The 16,340-nt window shown below is 39.9% G+C and overlaps 1 protein-coding gene across 1 annotated transcript in view; it reads left to right on the top strand.

Moving 5' to 3' along the window:
• The window catches only part of pygl (phosphorylase, glycogen, liver), a 136,241-nt gene that overhangs the window by 57,569 nt on the left and 62,332 nt on the right, over positions 1-16,340 (top strand). The window contains exons 9-12 of the mRNA XM_073038980.1: positions 4,790-4,882; positions 5,338-5,484; positions 7,465-7,628; positions 15,536-15,650. Of these exons, the coding sequence (XP_072895081.1) occupies positions 4,790-4,882; positions 5,338-5,484; positions 7,465-7,628; positions 15,536-15,650 (519 nt within the window). The remainder of the gene's footprint in view (positions 1-4,789; positions 4,883-5,337; positions 5,485-7,464; positions 7,629-15,535; positions 15,651-16,340) is intronic.

The following is a 16,340-nucleotide window of genomic DNA, read 5'->3' as shown; positions in this document are numbered from 1 at the left end:
ATTGGCTGTTCGTCCGTACTGAGGGGTGTGGTTTCTATTGTGGTTTCCTAGATTTACAATGTATGTCCAGAAGAAAACAAATCTCAGGGTTGTATATGGTGTTATGTGCAGTTTGATAATAAACTTACTTTGAACTAAAATTCACCTATGTTGATTGTCAACAAGGAGATGTTATTACTGATCTACACTTAACATAAAAAACGTGTCACAGACTTCAGAACACACTAGCCAGGGTCTACAATGTTGTCTGCACAATATCGTTCAATAGTAAGAGTTGGTCTTGCAAGAGAAACCATTTAAAGAGTCTAGTTTCTCCATAGATGATTCAAATTTGACGTGAAAGAAGAAAATGAAAATACTGATATACCTTCAGCTATTCACCTGCTGCCATCACCCCCTTGTTACAATAAGGTTCTTTTAACTCTTGGTGCTTTCATTTTACCAGAAAATGCAGTAACTTTTGGCTCTCAGTATCATAATCTACCTCTGTGTGACCTTGTACCTTATTGTCTGGCTGTACTACACTTTTTCTATAACTGTAACACTTTATTCTGCATTCTGTTATTGTTTTCCCTTATTCTACAATAATACATTGTTGTAATGGAATAATCTGTATGGATGGCATACAAAACAGGTTCCTCACTGTACCTCAGTATATGTGACAATAATAAACCAACTTATCAAGAAGATAGGATGAATCGGCATAGGTTTTGGGTATTGTTGTAAAAGTAGCCTTTAAATATGGAAATGATCTCTGCATACTGGATGAAATTTGACAGTTGAGGTTAACAGAGCGATCCTCTCACATTATCCTCTAGAGCACTGTTAGTGGAGTGTAAGGAATGGACTAGAAAAAGGCCCTGTGCTGATTTCTGCAAATAGGTCTACTTTCTAGGTCTAATATTTTCTTATTGAATATTTTGAGTGAAAATTGTTGACTGGAATTCAGAAAACCTCTTGTTCACAAAAACTTCACAATGTTACAAATCTTTGGAAAATGTTTAATAAATGCATTAGAGCCATAGAGTAAATACAACATTGAAATGGGTCCTCAGCCCAACTCGACCATGTCCCACCAAGCTAGTCCCATAAGCTCATATTTGGCCATATCCCTCTAAATCACTCATATCCTTGTACTTATCCAAATGTCTTTTGGATGTTTTCATACCTGCCTCAACCATTTTCTCTGGCAGTTCATTCCATATATGAACCAACCTCTGAGTGAACAATTCCAACCCCCACCCCCTCCCCAGTCTCTTTTAAAATTTTCACTCATGCCCTGAAGCCTATGCTCTCTAGTTTTTAGATACCCTTCCCGAAATAAAGAAAATGTATGTTGACCCTATCTATGCCCCTTGTAATTGTTTGAACAATTCCTTAATGTTAGGAATCTGCAGATGTTTATGCTGTGACCAACATTTATTGGGTTGCACAGTATACTTTATTAGGTACCTCTTGTACCTAATAAAGTGGTCACTGTGTGTATGTTTGTGGTCTTCGGCTGCTAAAGCCCATTCACTTCAAGATTCAACATGTCATGCATTCAGAGATGCTCTTCTGCATACCACCATTGTAACAAGTTCAAGTTTATTGTCATTCAACTGTATATGACAAACGAGAAACAGTTCCTCTAGGCCAGACCAAGGTGTACAACACAGTACATACACTGTAACTCACGCACACAAAACATAAATATTACCGCAAATAAATAAACAAATAATAAGGTCATATATGATACAAGTTATAAAGTAAACAGTATAACAGTACTGACATTTTATACGTGATCAGACCTGGATGGTTGCAGGGAGTTCAGTAGTCTTACAGCTTGGGTGAAGAAGTTGTTTTCCATCCTAACAGTTTATGTCCTAGAAACATAGAAAACACACAGCACAATATAAGCCCTTTGGCCCAGAGAGCTGTGCTGAACATGTCCCTACCTTAGAACTACCTAGGCTTTACCCATAACCCTCTGTTTTTCTAAGCTCCATGTAGCCATCCAGGAGTCTCTTAAAAGACCCTATCGTTTCTGCCTCTACCGCCGCCACTGGCAGCCCATTCCATGCACTCACCACTCTCTGTGTAAAAAACTTACGCCTGACATCTCATCTGTACCTACTTCCAAGCACCTTAAAACTATGCCCTCTCATGCTAGCCATTTCAGCCCTTGGGAAAAGCCTCTGACTATCCACATGATCAGTGCCTCTCATTATCTTGTACACCTGTTTCAGGTCACCTCTCATCCTCTGTCGCTCCAAGGAGAAAAGGCCAAGTTCACTCAACCTATTCTCATAAGGCATGATCCCCAATCCAGGCAACATCCTTGTAAATCTCCTCTGCACCCTTTCTATGGTTTCCACATCCTTCCTGTAGTGAGGTGACCAGAATTGAGCACAGTACTCCACATGGGGTCTGACCAGGGTCCTATACGGCTGCAACATTACTTCTCGGCTCTTAAACTCAATTCCACATTGATGAAGGCCAATGCTCCATATGCCTTCTTAACCACAGAGTCAACCTGCATAATAGCTTTGAGTGTCCTATGGACTCAGACCCCAAGATCCCTCTGACCCTCCACACTGCCAAGAGTCTTACTATTAATGCTATATTCTGCCATCATATTTAACCTACCATATTTGTCCTAATGCTACGGTACCTTCTGCTTGATGGTAGGGAGTCAAAGAAATTGTTGGACAGATGGAAGAGCTTACTGGCAAAGAGCCCTGCACACACTCCTGATAAATATCTCTAATAGCTGGAAGAGAGACCCAATTGATGATCTTCTCAGCACTTCTCGCAATCCTTTGTAGGGATTTACAGTCAAATGCCTTGCAATTCTCATACTAGATGGTGACGCAGCTGGTCAGGACAGTCTCGCGCTGTAAAAATTAGTTAAGTGGGGGGTGGGATTGTTGGGGGGAGGAGCCTCACTCACTTCAATCACCTCAGGAAATGGAGATGCTGCTGTGCTTCTTTGATCAAAAAGGTGGTATTGATGGACCAGGTAAGATCATCCATTATGTGCACTCCCAGAAACTTGGTACACCTAACCCTTTCTATGGTGGAGCCATATATGTGCAGTGAGGAGTGTTCAGCCTGCACCTTCCTGAAGTCCACAATCAATTCTTTGGTCCTGTCCAGATTGAGACTCAAGTTGCTGTGCTCACACCATTCTATCAGCTGTTCTACCTCCTTGTTGATGAGACCTACCGCTGTTGTGTCATCAGCAAACTTGATGATTCGGTTTGAACTCGATCTGGCAATGCAGTCTTGTGTCAGCGGTGTGAACTGCAGTGGGTGCTGGTACTCAGCATGATGGAGCTAGAGATGTTTCTGCCAAAACAGACTGACTGGCCTTTCTGTCAAGAAGTTCAGGATCCAGTTACAGAGAGAGGTGTTGAGACCTAACGAGGACAGTTTACCCACCAGCTTCTGAGGTATGATCATATTAAAAACTGAGCTGAAGTCAATAAACAGCATTGTGGCAAATGAGGCAGCATTCTTCAGGTGAGACATGTGGTTGAGTTACTGTTGCCTTCCTGTCAGCTTGAACCAGTCTGGCTAATCTTCTCTGACATTTCTCACTAACAAGGTATTTTCACCCACAGACTTGCTGCTCACTGGATGTTTTTGTTTATTTGCATCATTCTCTGTAAATTGGAGACTGCTGTGTGTGAAAATCCCAGGAGATCAGCAGTTTCTGAGATTCTCAAACCATCCCATCTGGCACCAACAATCACTCCACAGTTAAAATCACTTAGATCACATTTGTCCCCATTCTGATGTTTGATCTGAACAACAACTGAATCTGCTTTTATGCATTGAGTTACAGTCACATGATTGGCTGATTGGATAATTACATTAACAAGCAGATGTATTCTAATAAAGTGACCATTGAGTAAATATGGTGTTCCTAAACATTTGATCTGCTGCAACAATTAATTATTTTACTATTTTGTGACATTAGCATTTGTTTACAGGTAGCTTATACTGTTGCTTAGCACTTGAGAGGAAAAATAATCATATCAAGTATAGTGGAGCAATTTAGAAATATGGAATAAATGATGGAACTGCTGGGTATCTCACATCAGTGGGGAGGGAAACAGTTTAATCTTTTAAAACTGGAGCTTTTACGTACTGAACCTTTTTAAGCCAGTCAGAATCAAGGAAAAGAATATTGTGATTGGACAGAGGGGAGAAGGAAGTGAGGGAGATTACACAAACAAAAGGTACTGGCAAAATTTGTAGAATGTTTTTCATGTAAGATTTTCAGCACTGCAGTTTTTGTTTATGCTCCAGAAGAATTGTGACAGATTAAAACAAAGTTACAGAGTGGGAGCAAAAGCTGGAAAATCTAGGTAATGTAATGAAGCACAGTAAAAGAAGAGCAAGATGGAAACATAGTTGCAGATGTAGCCTAATAACTATGTTATTATTGGAGATCTTCATCCTGCGTACTCTATATAGCCAGCCCTTACTCATGTTACAGTCATTTATATAGCTTGCACTGTACTACTGCCGCAAAACAACACATTTCAATAATAATAAGCCTGATTTTGATTCCATCCCCTATATTCTCCCTGCTCTGTTGAAGAGGGCAAACTGAGCGGAATGGCAAACCACAATGTTGCCAGGAAACTACACAGTGCTTTGTTGGACAGAGGTACTATTCCTGAACAGTAATGAATCTTTTCTAATCAATTTGAGCATTGCACAAAGACTAAAATTTTGTCCTTGATGGATATGAATAATATAAGGTTATGTTTATGATTCCCCTTTATATTATTTGTAGGTGGCAATTCAGCTGAATGATACCCATCCTGCCTTGGCGATTCCTGAGTTAATGAGGATTTTACTGGACCTTGAGAAGCTTGATTGGGATCAGGTTAGACCATGTAAACAACGTAAGTTGTATTAGAGCCTCGTAGCTTCAAAATATGAGACCAGTGGCTACAAAAGGACCCTAAACACCAATTTGCTTTCAACATGAAAGTTTCCTTAGTTAACCAAGTTCCTCAATGGTTTACTTGGTAGTGACAATATTAATCCTATCTCATCCAAGTTAGTGGAATTGGATTCAAGCTAAAAATATAAGAATCTCAGTAGTCTTAATTTTCAGTTGATCTAATTCCTTATGACAGTAAATCCCATGATTTGATCAATGTGAGCAACCTAAATTGAAAATGGCAAAGTTCAAATTACCAAGAAAAAATACAGTTACAAGAATTCACATTTTGGTGAAAGCACTTTGAATGCTGAAACTTGTTAAACATTAAGTACAGTGCCATGAATTAAAATGTGAAATCAATAGAGCAGTAAAATATTTTTATTATTTTTCAGGCTTGGACTATCACCAAGAGTACATTTGCATATACTAATCACACAGTTTTGCCTGAGGCCCTTGAACGTTGGCCTGTGCATTTATTTGAGAAACTCTTACCTAGGCACATGGAGATTATATATGAAATTAACAGAAGGCATCTGGATGTAAGTGTGCGATTCTACTAGCTTAAATAAATATGTTAATTTTGTTTTTCAATCCTTTGTTGAGGGAAAATGGGGAATAATGCAGATGTAGGCAGTGTAATAGATAGCATAGTATTACTACTAATGCTGGAGACTGTTCCCTTGTATATTGGCAATGATATTATGGAAATAATGACAGTATGTTTCTTTCACAGACCTCATTACTTCCAATGTTTCTGTTTTATATAGATTCTATATTTTATTTTAACGGGAAAGATATGTTTATTTATACATGTTTAATGTGTGTTCCTTGTTTAAAGCAGTGGTGAATTATCATAATCTTCGGTTCATTAACGGGTTCTTGGTTGCCAACATTTTAGCTCAAGGCTTCTGAAGAAGCAAACATAAAAAATGCTACAAATACTCAGCATCATCAATCAGCAGGCAGAATGTGTGTTTGGCTTGATATCTCGGTGAAAATGGTATGATTTGAAGCATTAACTCTGATACTGTCTCCAGAAGTGGATTTGGATTTGCAAAGCATCAAATTTGTTTGGATTTCCAATTTTTGAATATTTGTAATTTGCATCTTTCTGCTTTTGAGGTAACAGCAATATAAGGATGTTTAATTTGAAGATAGATTTTATGGTCCTGATCCATCTCCGTGATGGAATTAGGGGGTTGAGAAGTGTTCTCAATTAACATCGCAAGGAAGAGCTACTCACTATTTAAAGCAGTCATTGGCTACTTACGCATTGGTTCTTAATGGTTTCAGCTGATTGGTCCTTGGTATGGTTCTACAAGTATATTGTACTTTCTATAGTTTTTTTTAAGGTGAGGCATCCAGATGATGCAACATCTCAACTGTAAGGTTTCCGTGCTTGCTGTTTGTTTCCCAATATGCAACAAGATGAGGCGAATAAGCAGAGCGTACACTGAAACTGCTAAGTGAGGAAGAAAGAAGAAAGGGTGAAGATGTTTCAGTAACACACACAAATGCAGGTCAGGCAACATCTGTGGAAAAGAATAAACAGTCGACTTTTCGGGCTGAGACCCTTCTTCAGAACTGCGAAGGAAGGGAGGAGACGCCTGAATGAAATGGTTCCAGGGGAGGGGTAAGACACCAACTTGAAGGTGATAAATGAAGCCAGAAGGGTGGGAAAGGTCAAGGGCTGAAGAAGAAATTATCTGATAGGAGAGTAAAGTGGTTAGCAGTAGAAAGGGAAAGAGGAGGAGACCCAGGGGGACGTAATAGGCAGCTGAGAAGAAGTAAAAGATTTGAGTGGGGAGTAAATTTTGTTCACCGGAAAATTGATATTCATACCATCAGTTTGGAGGATACCGAATGGAATATAAGGTGTTGCTCCTCCACCCTGAGGGTGTCCTCACTGAAACAGGAATGGGAATCAGAATTGAAGTGTTTTGCCAACGGGAAGTCCCACTTGTGGCAGATGGTGAGGAGTTGCTCGAGAAGTGGTCTCTCAACTTATGACAGCCTCACCGATGTAGAGGAGACCACACCTGGAGCACCGAACACAATAGATGACAATGGCAAATTTACAGGTGAAGTGTTGCCTCACCTGGAAAGAATGATTGGAGCCCAGAATAGAGGTGAGGGAGGAAGTGGATGGGCAGATGTAGTTCTTAGGCTCCTTGATAAAGGTTTACATACATAATTAGAGAGTAAGAAACTTTTCCTATGGCAGAGGTGCTGAAGGCCAGAGGAAACAGGTTTAAGGGGAGTAAAAGATTTAAAGCGATCTACAGGAAAGTATTTTCATCCAGTGGTTGAAGACTTGAATGCATTACCAAAGGAAAAGTGGGGTTACTCATAGTAAGGTATGGACCAAGTGCTGGTGAATGGGATCAGTATTGATTGGTCATTGATGGCCAGCATTCTGTGATAGGTCAGAGGGGGTGTTTCTATGCCGTGTGAATCTAATGACTGTATTCATTCGCAAACAGTATTCTGTTTACTGCAATTTAAACTGTCTTCTACAGAAAATCAAAAATCGCTATCCTGGAGATGACCAGCGTTTAACTCGAATGAGTCTGATAGAAGAGGGTACAGAAAAGAAGATAAATATGGCACACCTCTGCATTGTGGGTTCACATGCAGTGAATGGTGTAGCCAAGATTCATTCCAAACTCATCAAAGAACAGGTGTAAGGATATTCCTGAATAATTTTTTTATATATACCGTAACCTATCAATGGTTTTCAAAGTAATTTTATCACTTTGTAAGTATCTATAACATAAAAATTTAAAGTACATTACAGGCCTTTTGGCCCACAATGTTGTGCTGATCATGTAACCTACTTGAGAAACTGCCTAGAATTACCCTACCGCATAGACCACTATTTTTCTAATCTTCATGTACCTGTCTAAGAGTCTTTTAAAAGACCCCATTGTATCTGTCTACACCACCGTCACCAGCAGTGCATTCCATGTACCCACCACCCTGACATCCCCTTTATACCTGTTACCAAGCACCTTAAAACTATGCCCTCTCATTTTAGCCATTTTAGTCCTGGGAAGAAGACTCTGGCTATCCACATAATGCCTCTCATCATCTTACACACCTCTAACAGGTCACCTCTCATTCTCTGTCCCTCCAAGGAGAAAAGGCCAAATTCACTCAACCTGTTCTCATAAGGCATGCTCCCCAGTCCATGCAACATCCTTGTAAATCTCCTCTACACTTTTTCTATAGTATCCTCATCCTTCTTGTAGTGCGGTGACCAGAACGGAACACAATACTCCAAGTGAGGTCTGACCAAGGTCTTATACAGCTATAACATTACTTCATGGCTCTTGAACTCACTTCCTTAGTTGATGAATGCCAACATATCATACACCTCCTTAACAACACTGTCAACCTGCACAGCATGGACACGGACCCCAAGAAATCTCTGATCCTCCACACTGCCAAGAGTCTTACCATTAATACCATATTCTGTCTTCAAATTTGACCTACCAAAATGAACCACTTCACACCTACCTGGGTTGAACTCCACCTGCTATTTCTCAGCCCAGTTCTGCTCCCTATCAATGTCCTGCTAAAACCTCTGACAACCCTCCAGACTATGCACAACATCCCCAACCTTTGTGTCATCAAATTTGTTTTTGTTTGAAAGACACTGTTTGACATGCCATTCTTGCATTACTGATGATGAGGGCAACAAGAGGCAAATATCTCTTTAAAAGATAAACTTGTGGGGAATCACTTGGTTGCTGGATCATTTGAAATGCTCAAGATTGCTATTCTAGAAATATACATGATAGTGCAAGCATTGTGCTCTGTCCAAAACTGTCCAGCCAAAGAATATCCCCAGGGTAATGTAAAGGAAAAATACAATAGAAATCCAAAATATAATGGAAAAAGCTGACCTCTGCAGGTCAGACTACACTGTGAAATAAGAAAAAGAGTCAATACTTCAAGCTAATGATCCAACATCAGAGCTGGAGAAAAAATAAAGATGGCCTTACATTTATAGGGTATTTATTTTAATGTCCTACAGGTAATTTTGTTTCAATTTAATGGAAGCAAGAGTACTTTTGCGATCCACAAAATAATGTAGATATCAACAACTGGGTTTTCCTGCATGGTCTTGCCTGTTTTCCATTCTCCCTCATAGCCCACCTTTAATTTTTGTATCTCCCATTTCTGAGCGTTTCATTCGATTTCTGAAGTTCACTAATTAGATTCAGTGTCATTGAAACAGCTTGTTAATGTGATCTCTATGTCATTGTATAAAAATCAAATCTAGCCCAAGGCTTCTAAGAAATACCACATGCAACATTTCCATTATCTATTAAACTAATATAACTTCCATAGGCAGAACCATAGATTGTAGTGAAGTTAATTTTTGTGATGAGGATTTACTGTTGGGCTATGTAATTTGAAGTCACCAATCGCAAAGTAAAGCAAAGCTCTACCTCTGTAAAACCAGAAGGGATTGTAATCATTGCACCACAAGAAAACCAGGATTTGTCATGTCTCACTAGAATTAGGAATGTGCCCAGATTACTCCATCTACTGAGCAATAAAAGGGAAAAAGTGCCACAATGTTTGAGGATTTTGAATAGCAGTTTCCTGAAAGTGGCAGCTGAAGAGATTGTGGAGATTTTGTGATCTTTCAAGAATCATGAGATTCCCATATTCCACTGGTATGGCACACTAAGGGACATGAGCAAACGTTTGACATATGCTACAGCCCAAAAAGATAGCAGTACTTGTCAGGGAACTCAAATTGCCATTCAATTAGGCTCCAAGTCCACATCTGCATTGATAAATAAGATGAATTACTCTGTCAGCTGATTTCAAGATGCATTTAGACAAGTCTTGCCATAGATCTCCATTGGCTGTCAGTTGGGAAGCTTTGAAGAACTCAGTCTTTTTTTAAAGCAGGAAATCTGCTGCTGCAGCTGTTTGTTTCATTTGTCTGTGGAACAAAAAAATCACTTGCACATGTCCATGTTTGGGTCAAGCGGAGAAGTGTTGATCAATCTATTGCAGGAAGAAGAATCATCATATGTGTGACATCCATAAACTCTCTCCACCTGTACAAACCATGCTGTTCTGTAAACATGTAAAGATTAAGGAACAACACACACAAAATGCTGGTAGAACACAGCAGGCTAGGCAGCATCTATAGTGAGAAGCGCTGTCGACGTTTCGGGCTGAGACCCTTCGTAAGGAACAGTATTTCACCAATGTATGTGTATCCAGTTATCCCTTCTTTTCCAAAGCAAAGCAAGCGGACACAAAATCTGTTGCATGTGTTTCCAGGGCCTACCAACTTTTTGGTAGACTTATTGATACCCTATTGCAGGATTCTATTGTGATCCTTCAGTCTACTCCAGAAGCAACACAGGTTTTGCATTGGTGTTCTCACTGCTACCTAATACTTACTACCTGTTCACATATCTTGATATAACTAATGTTCACAGAGATTAGTATTTGGAAGTTTAAGAGTGTGCTGCAACACACAGCTCGAACCACATCATCAAGTTCGCCGATGACACAACTGTGGTGGGTCTCATCAGCAAGAGCGACAAGTCAGCTTACAGAGAGGAGGTGAAGCGACTAACAGACTGGTGCAGAGCCAACAACCTGTCTCTTAATTTGAACAAAACAAAAGAGATGGTTGTTGACTTCAGGAGGGCATGGAGCGACCACTCCCTGCTGAACATTGACGGCTCCTCAGTAGAGATCGTTAAGAGCACCAAATTTCTTGGTGTTCACCTGGTGAAAAATCTCACCTGGTCCCTCAACACCAGCTCCATAGCAAAGAAAGCCCAGCAGCATCTCTACTTTCTGCAAAGGCTGAGGAAAGTCCATCTCCCACCACCCCCCCCCCCCATCCTCATCACATTCTACAGGTATTGTATTGAGAGCATCCTGAGCAGCTGCATCACTACCTGGTTCGGAAATTGCACCATCTCGGATCGCAAGACCCTGCAGCGGATAGTGAGGTCAGCTGAGAAGATCATCGGGGTCTCTCTTCCTGCCATCATGGACATTTACACTACACGCTGCATCTGCAAAGGAAACTGCATTATGAAGGACCCCATGCACCCCTCATATAATCTCTTCTCCCTCCTGCCGTCTGGGAAAAGGCTCCAAAGCATTTGGGCTGTCACGACCAGACTATGTAACAGTTTCTTCCCCCAAGCTAACAGACTCCTCAATACCCAGAGCCTGGACTGACACTTTGCCCTATTGTCCTGTTTATTATTTATTGTAATGCCTGCACTGTTTTTGTGCACTTTACGCAGTCCTGTGTAGGTCTGTAGTTTAGTGTAGCTTTCTCTGTTTTTTTTATGTAATTCAGTCTAGTTTTTGTACTGTGTCATGTAACACCATGGTCCTGAAAAATGTCTCATTTTTACTATGTACTGTACCAGCAGTTATGGTAGAAATGACAATAGAAGTGACTTGATTTGAAGTCATGCAACACCCTCAGCATTATTTATTCCTATCAGCAAATCTGTCTCTGCAAAATAAATGAACCAACATCAGTGAATTATTCTGGTACCAATCTCTGGAGTGTGTGTGATTCTCAAATGAATCCTTTCAGAATCCGCAATTACAGAACTATAAATTTGTAATTGACACCACTATTATTGGCAGAATCTCAGAAGGTGACAAGAGGTGTACAGGAATGAGATAGATTGGCTGGTTGAGTGGTATCTCAACAACAACCTTGCACTCAAAGTCAGTAGAAGCAAGGAATTGATTGTGGAATTCAGGAAGGGGAAGTTCAGAGAACCCATCAATCCTCACTGAGAACCCATCAATCCTCACTGAGTGATTAGCAATGGAAAGGGTGAGCAAATTCAAGTTCGTGGATGTCAGCATTTCAGAATCAGAATCAGGTTTATTATCACCAGCATGTGATGTGAAATTTGTTAACTTAACAGCAGCAGTTCAATGCTATACATAATCTAGCAGAGAGAGAATTAAATAATAATGAATAAAATAAAACATAATAAACAAGTATATCAATTATTAATATATTGAATAAATTATTTTTTTAAATGTGCAAAAACAGAAATAATGTATATTAAAAAAGTGAGGTAGTGTCCAAAGCTTCAAAGTCCATTTAGGAATCGGATGACAGAGGCACCTAATCGGATGACAGAGTCCTAAACCTGGGACTCAACACCTTCATTTGCAACTGGACTTCCTGATCACAGCCATTAAAGATAAGCAGCAACACCACCACCATGATCATCTTCAAGACTGCGTGGACACATTGTGCTCTAATTCCATCTATGAATTTGCAGATGATAACACCATAGTGGTCCGAAACCCAAATTATGATAGGTTAGAATACAGGAAAGAGATAGGAAGCTTGGTAACAATGTCATGACAACAACCTTCCCTTCAATGTCAACAAAAGTGCCACTCATTGATTTAAATTCAGATTCAGTTTATTGTCATTTAGAAACCACAAATGCAATGCAGTTAAAAAATGAGACAACATTCCTCCAGAATGATATCACAAAAGCATATGACAAAACTGACTACACCAGAAAATCCACATAATATTTGGCAATCCCCAATCCAGAGTCCGGAGAGGCTGCTGCGTATTAATATCGCGCTACCGTCTTAGCACATTCCCGGAAAGGAGCTCCAAGTCCACCAGACAAAACAAGACCAAAAACTAAAGCTACAAGACCTGCACAAAACTACATAGTTACAACATATAGTTCTAACAGTGCAAACAATAGCATAATTGATAAAAAAAAAACAGACCATGGGCACAGTAAAAATAGTCCAAAGATGTTAAAGGACTATAGGTTCAAAAGAAATCACCACACAGTTTCCACAAGTCCCCAGGGTCCCAACAGACTCGCCATCCCATGCCGGCAGCAGAAGGGAATACCCCCACTATGGACTTCCACAGCGCCGCTCGACTCAGCCTCACAGACGCAGCACACAATGAAAGCTCCATCGAACCCAGCCTCGCAGACGCAGCACACACCGAAAGCGACCTGACCGCAGCAGACTCCAAGTCCGTCGAACCTCCGAGCCAATGACCATCCCCTTCGGCACAGCTTCTCCGAGCACCATCCTCTGCCAAGCGTATTAAGATGGCCCCACCAATGGCCATCAGCAATGCGACCCCGAGGACTGGGGGCCTGTTCTTCCCAGCAGAGTCCCGGACCTCACAGCAGCAGCAGCAATGAAGAAGGTCTTCCTGGAGATTTCCCGATGTTCCTCCATGCTCCCATGTCCGTTTTCAATCAATTATGATTGTGCACGGCACCCAGCTTCACAAATAACAGATAATCAGCTCTGGAGTGGCTGCTGCAAGCTGCTTCGCGCCACCATCTTGCAAATAATTGACTTCAGGAACGGGCATAGTACATATGCTGTTTACATCAGCGTGCTGTGTACAAGAGCTTCAAGTTCCTAGGAGTGAGCATTACCAAGAGAGCTCACCAGTGCCTCTACTTACTTGGGAAGTTAAAGAAATTTGGCATTCCCCTTTGATCCTTACCAATTTTATTGATGCACCATGGAAGTCATCCTATCCAGATACGTCATGACTTGGTATGATAACTACTGCCCATGACCGCAAAAAGTCAAAGAACATTTATTCTCAAGGTATGTATGCAATATACAACCCTGAGATATGTCTTCCTACAGACAACCACAAAACAAAGCAACATCATGCAATCAATTCAAAGAAAACATTTAATACTGCAATAAAAAGAACAAATTGTGCATGCAGTAAGAGAAATGAGTGAAAAACAATATAAAACATCAAACTACTGAGTCATTGAAACAGTCTAGGAATGTTCAGTTCAAATTAGTACTGTGTCGTTCATTGACTGCAGGCTGCAGAGCCAGCCTGCCTCGCACAAAATAACAATAAGAAAAGGAGTAACCAGGAACACACATAACATGAAATACTGAGTTCAATCCACAAACCACATCAATTAGACTTTGCCCAATACCTAAGACTTGGACAGCATTGAGCATGAGAGAGAGGAACCGATCAAACACAGGCAGACAGTAATTGACACCCACTCACTTCCCGCTCTCATCCTCATTGATTTCAATTTTGCAATCTTAATCAGCGAAAAATGGAGTTGATTATGGGATCGCGCCTTGTCTCCAAGTTGTACATTCCTCACTGAATTCTCTTGGAGACAGCAAAGTGCCATATCAGCCCGAAAACCATCAAAAACTACAAAGTGTTGTGGACACAATTCAGCACGTCACAGAAAATGGACTCCCCTCCATGGACACTGTCAGCACTTCTAACTGCTTCAATAAAATGACCAAAACAATTAAAAACCCCATACAACCAAGGCATTCTTTCTTCCTCACCACCCCCCTTCTCATTGGGAAGAAGATACAAAAGCCCGAAAGTGTGTTCTATCCCACTATTATAATTTTAATGAATGGCTCCCTAGTATGATGACATGAACTCTTAACCTCACAATCTACTCATTAGGATCTTATGTCTTACTATCTACCTGCACTCTTGTTTTTTTTATATACTATTCATTTCAATTCAAGTTTAGTTGTCACTCAACCATATATGAATACAGCCAAATGAAACAGCATTACTCCAGAGCCAAGGTGAAAAATACAGTACCAGCAGTCACACATAGCACAAGGCACATATATGATAGCAAGTGTGTATTAGATATCAGCAACGTACAGTCACACAATAAAATATAGTCCATGACCCTGGGTCATGCCAGGGTTGGTGGTAGAAGCAGGTACATTAGGTGCATCTGAGAAACTATCATATAGGTGATAGAAAAATGGAGAGTTATGTAGCGGGGGGAGGGTTAGATTGATTTTAGAATAGATTAGAAGGTCTGCACGACACTGGGCCAAAGGGCCTGTGCTGTGGTGTAATGTTCTATCTCTGGATGACTTTGCTGCTCACTGTTCCTTATTGTCCTATTTTTATCTCTGTGTGTACTTCTTTCTGAAACCAATGTCTTATTTCTCTAATTTGGCATTTATTAATCTGTTCTAAGTGATCATTCTTCCAAATTACATATGTTTACCTCTGAGTCACTTAATCTGTGTTTGAAAGCAACCACGGAAAGAGAAATGGGTTGTCGGTCTTTTGTCAGAGTTCTGTTCAAGGTCATCAACCTGTAATATTTACTCTTTGTCTTTCTTCAAGTGCTACCTGGCTACTAGGTGTTTCTAGCAGTTTCTGTGTATATAATATATCCTTGATTTTCATTTTTAATTTTAGTTTTTATGTATTTGCCAAAGATACCAAATTCTCCTTTTCTCTTCCATTTGGCATTAGTTGACACAAAATGATAATCTCTTGTGTCAAGAACCTGCAAGTAGTAGTGTTCTGAAATATGCTGCATTTCAGTTTTATCTTAATATTTTTTACAGAAATGCTATAGCATACAGCCATGATTGAACCTTATCCCAGAACATTCCTTTAATTGATTTCATCTCAATCAGCTTTATTATTGTTGTGTAAATCTTTATGAAATAAATTAAAATTTAAAATATTGAGATTTAAATATTTTCTTATTAGTGATTTTTTATTGTCTTTTTTCTATCACCTAGTTTTAAAGACTTTAGTGACATTGAACCAGAAAAATTTCAGAACAAGACAAATGGAATCACTCCAAGGAGATGGCTTTTGCTTTGCAATCCATCGTTGGCTGCCCTTATAGCTGAGGTATGTAACATATTTCTGAGATTTAATTTGTAAGTTTCAGCAGTATAAAGATGATAACAAATTAAACTCCCTTTTAGATACCTCACACAATTATACTTTTCACTCCTGGTGATCAAAAAAATTAGCGTAAAGCCAATCCAGTCCAGCGAGTTCAGAAATCTGTTAAAAGCTGATTTTTGTCCTTTTATGATCTGTTTGGTTACTCAGCAAATAAGGCAGAATCAGAGTTCTCACATTGGGTCTCTGATCTGAAACACTGCTTTCTCTTTTTACAGATGCTGCCTGATATGCTGAATGTTCTTAACATTTTCAGTTTTTATTTCATAGTGGAATCATTTGTCGTTTGATTTTATTTCCCTGACAGGGAGGTTGGTTGATTGATATAAAAATCTGTGGCTTCTACCCACACAAATTGTGGTTGACTCTTAACTGAAGTGACCTAAACAATCTTTCAGTTGAATTAAATTGCTAGTAAAAAATTGAAGAAATGCTGTAAATACTGAGTGAGCATTATGGCAAGAGCAACGAGTTTTCATCAGCACTGGCAAAGATAGTTCAAAGTGGTTTGAAGTTGTAAAAGGGGTAAAGAGGTGGAAATGATGCAAATTGGTGCAGATGAGAAGAGACTCAATGACAGAAGTGGTAGTAATGCCAGCTGTGAGGCTGGTAAAGACTCATTACTTACCTGTG

Source organism: Hemitrygon akajei, chromosome 3 (assembly GCF_048418815.1).
Source record: "Hemitrygon akajei chromosome 3, sHemAka1.3, whole genome shotgun sequence".
Taxonomy (NCBI): domain Eukaryota; kingdom Metazoa; phylum Chordata; class Chondrichthyes; order Myliobatiformes; family Dasyatidae; genus Hemitrygon; species Hemitrygon akajei.
This window is presented reverse-complemented; position numbering and strand designations above follow the sequence as displayed.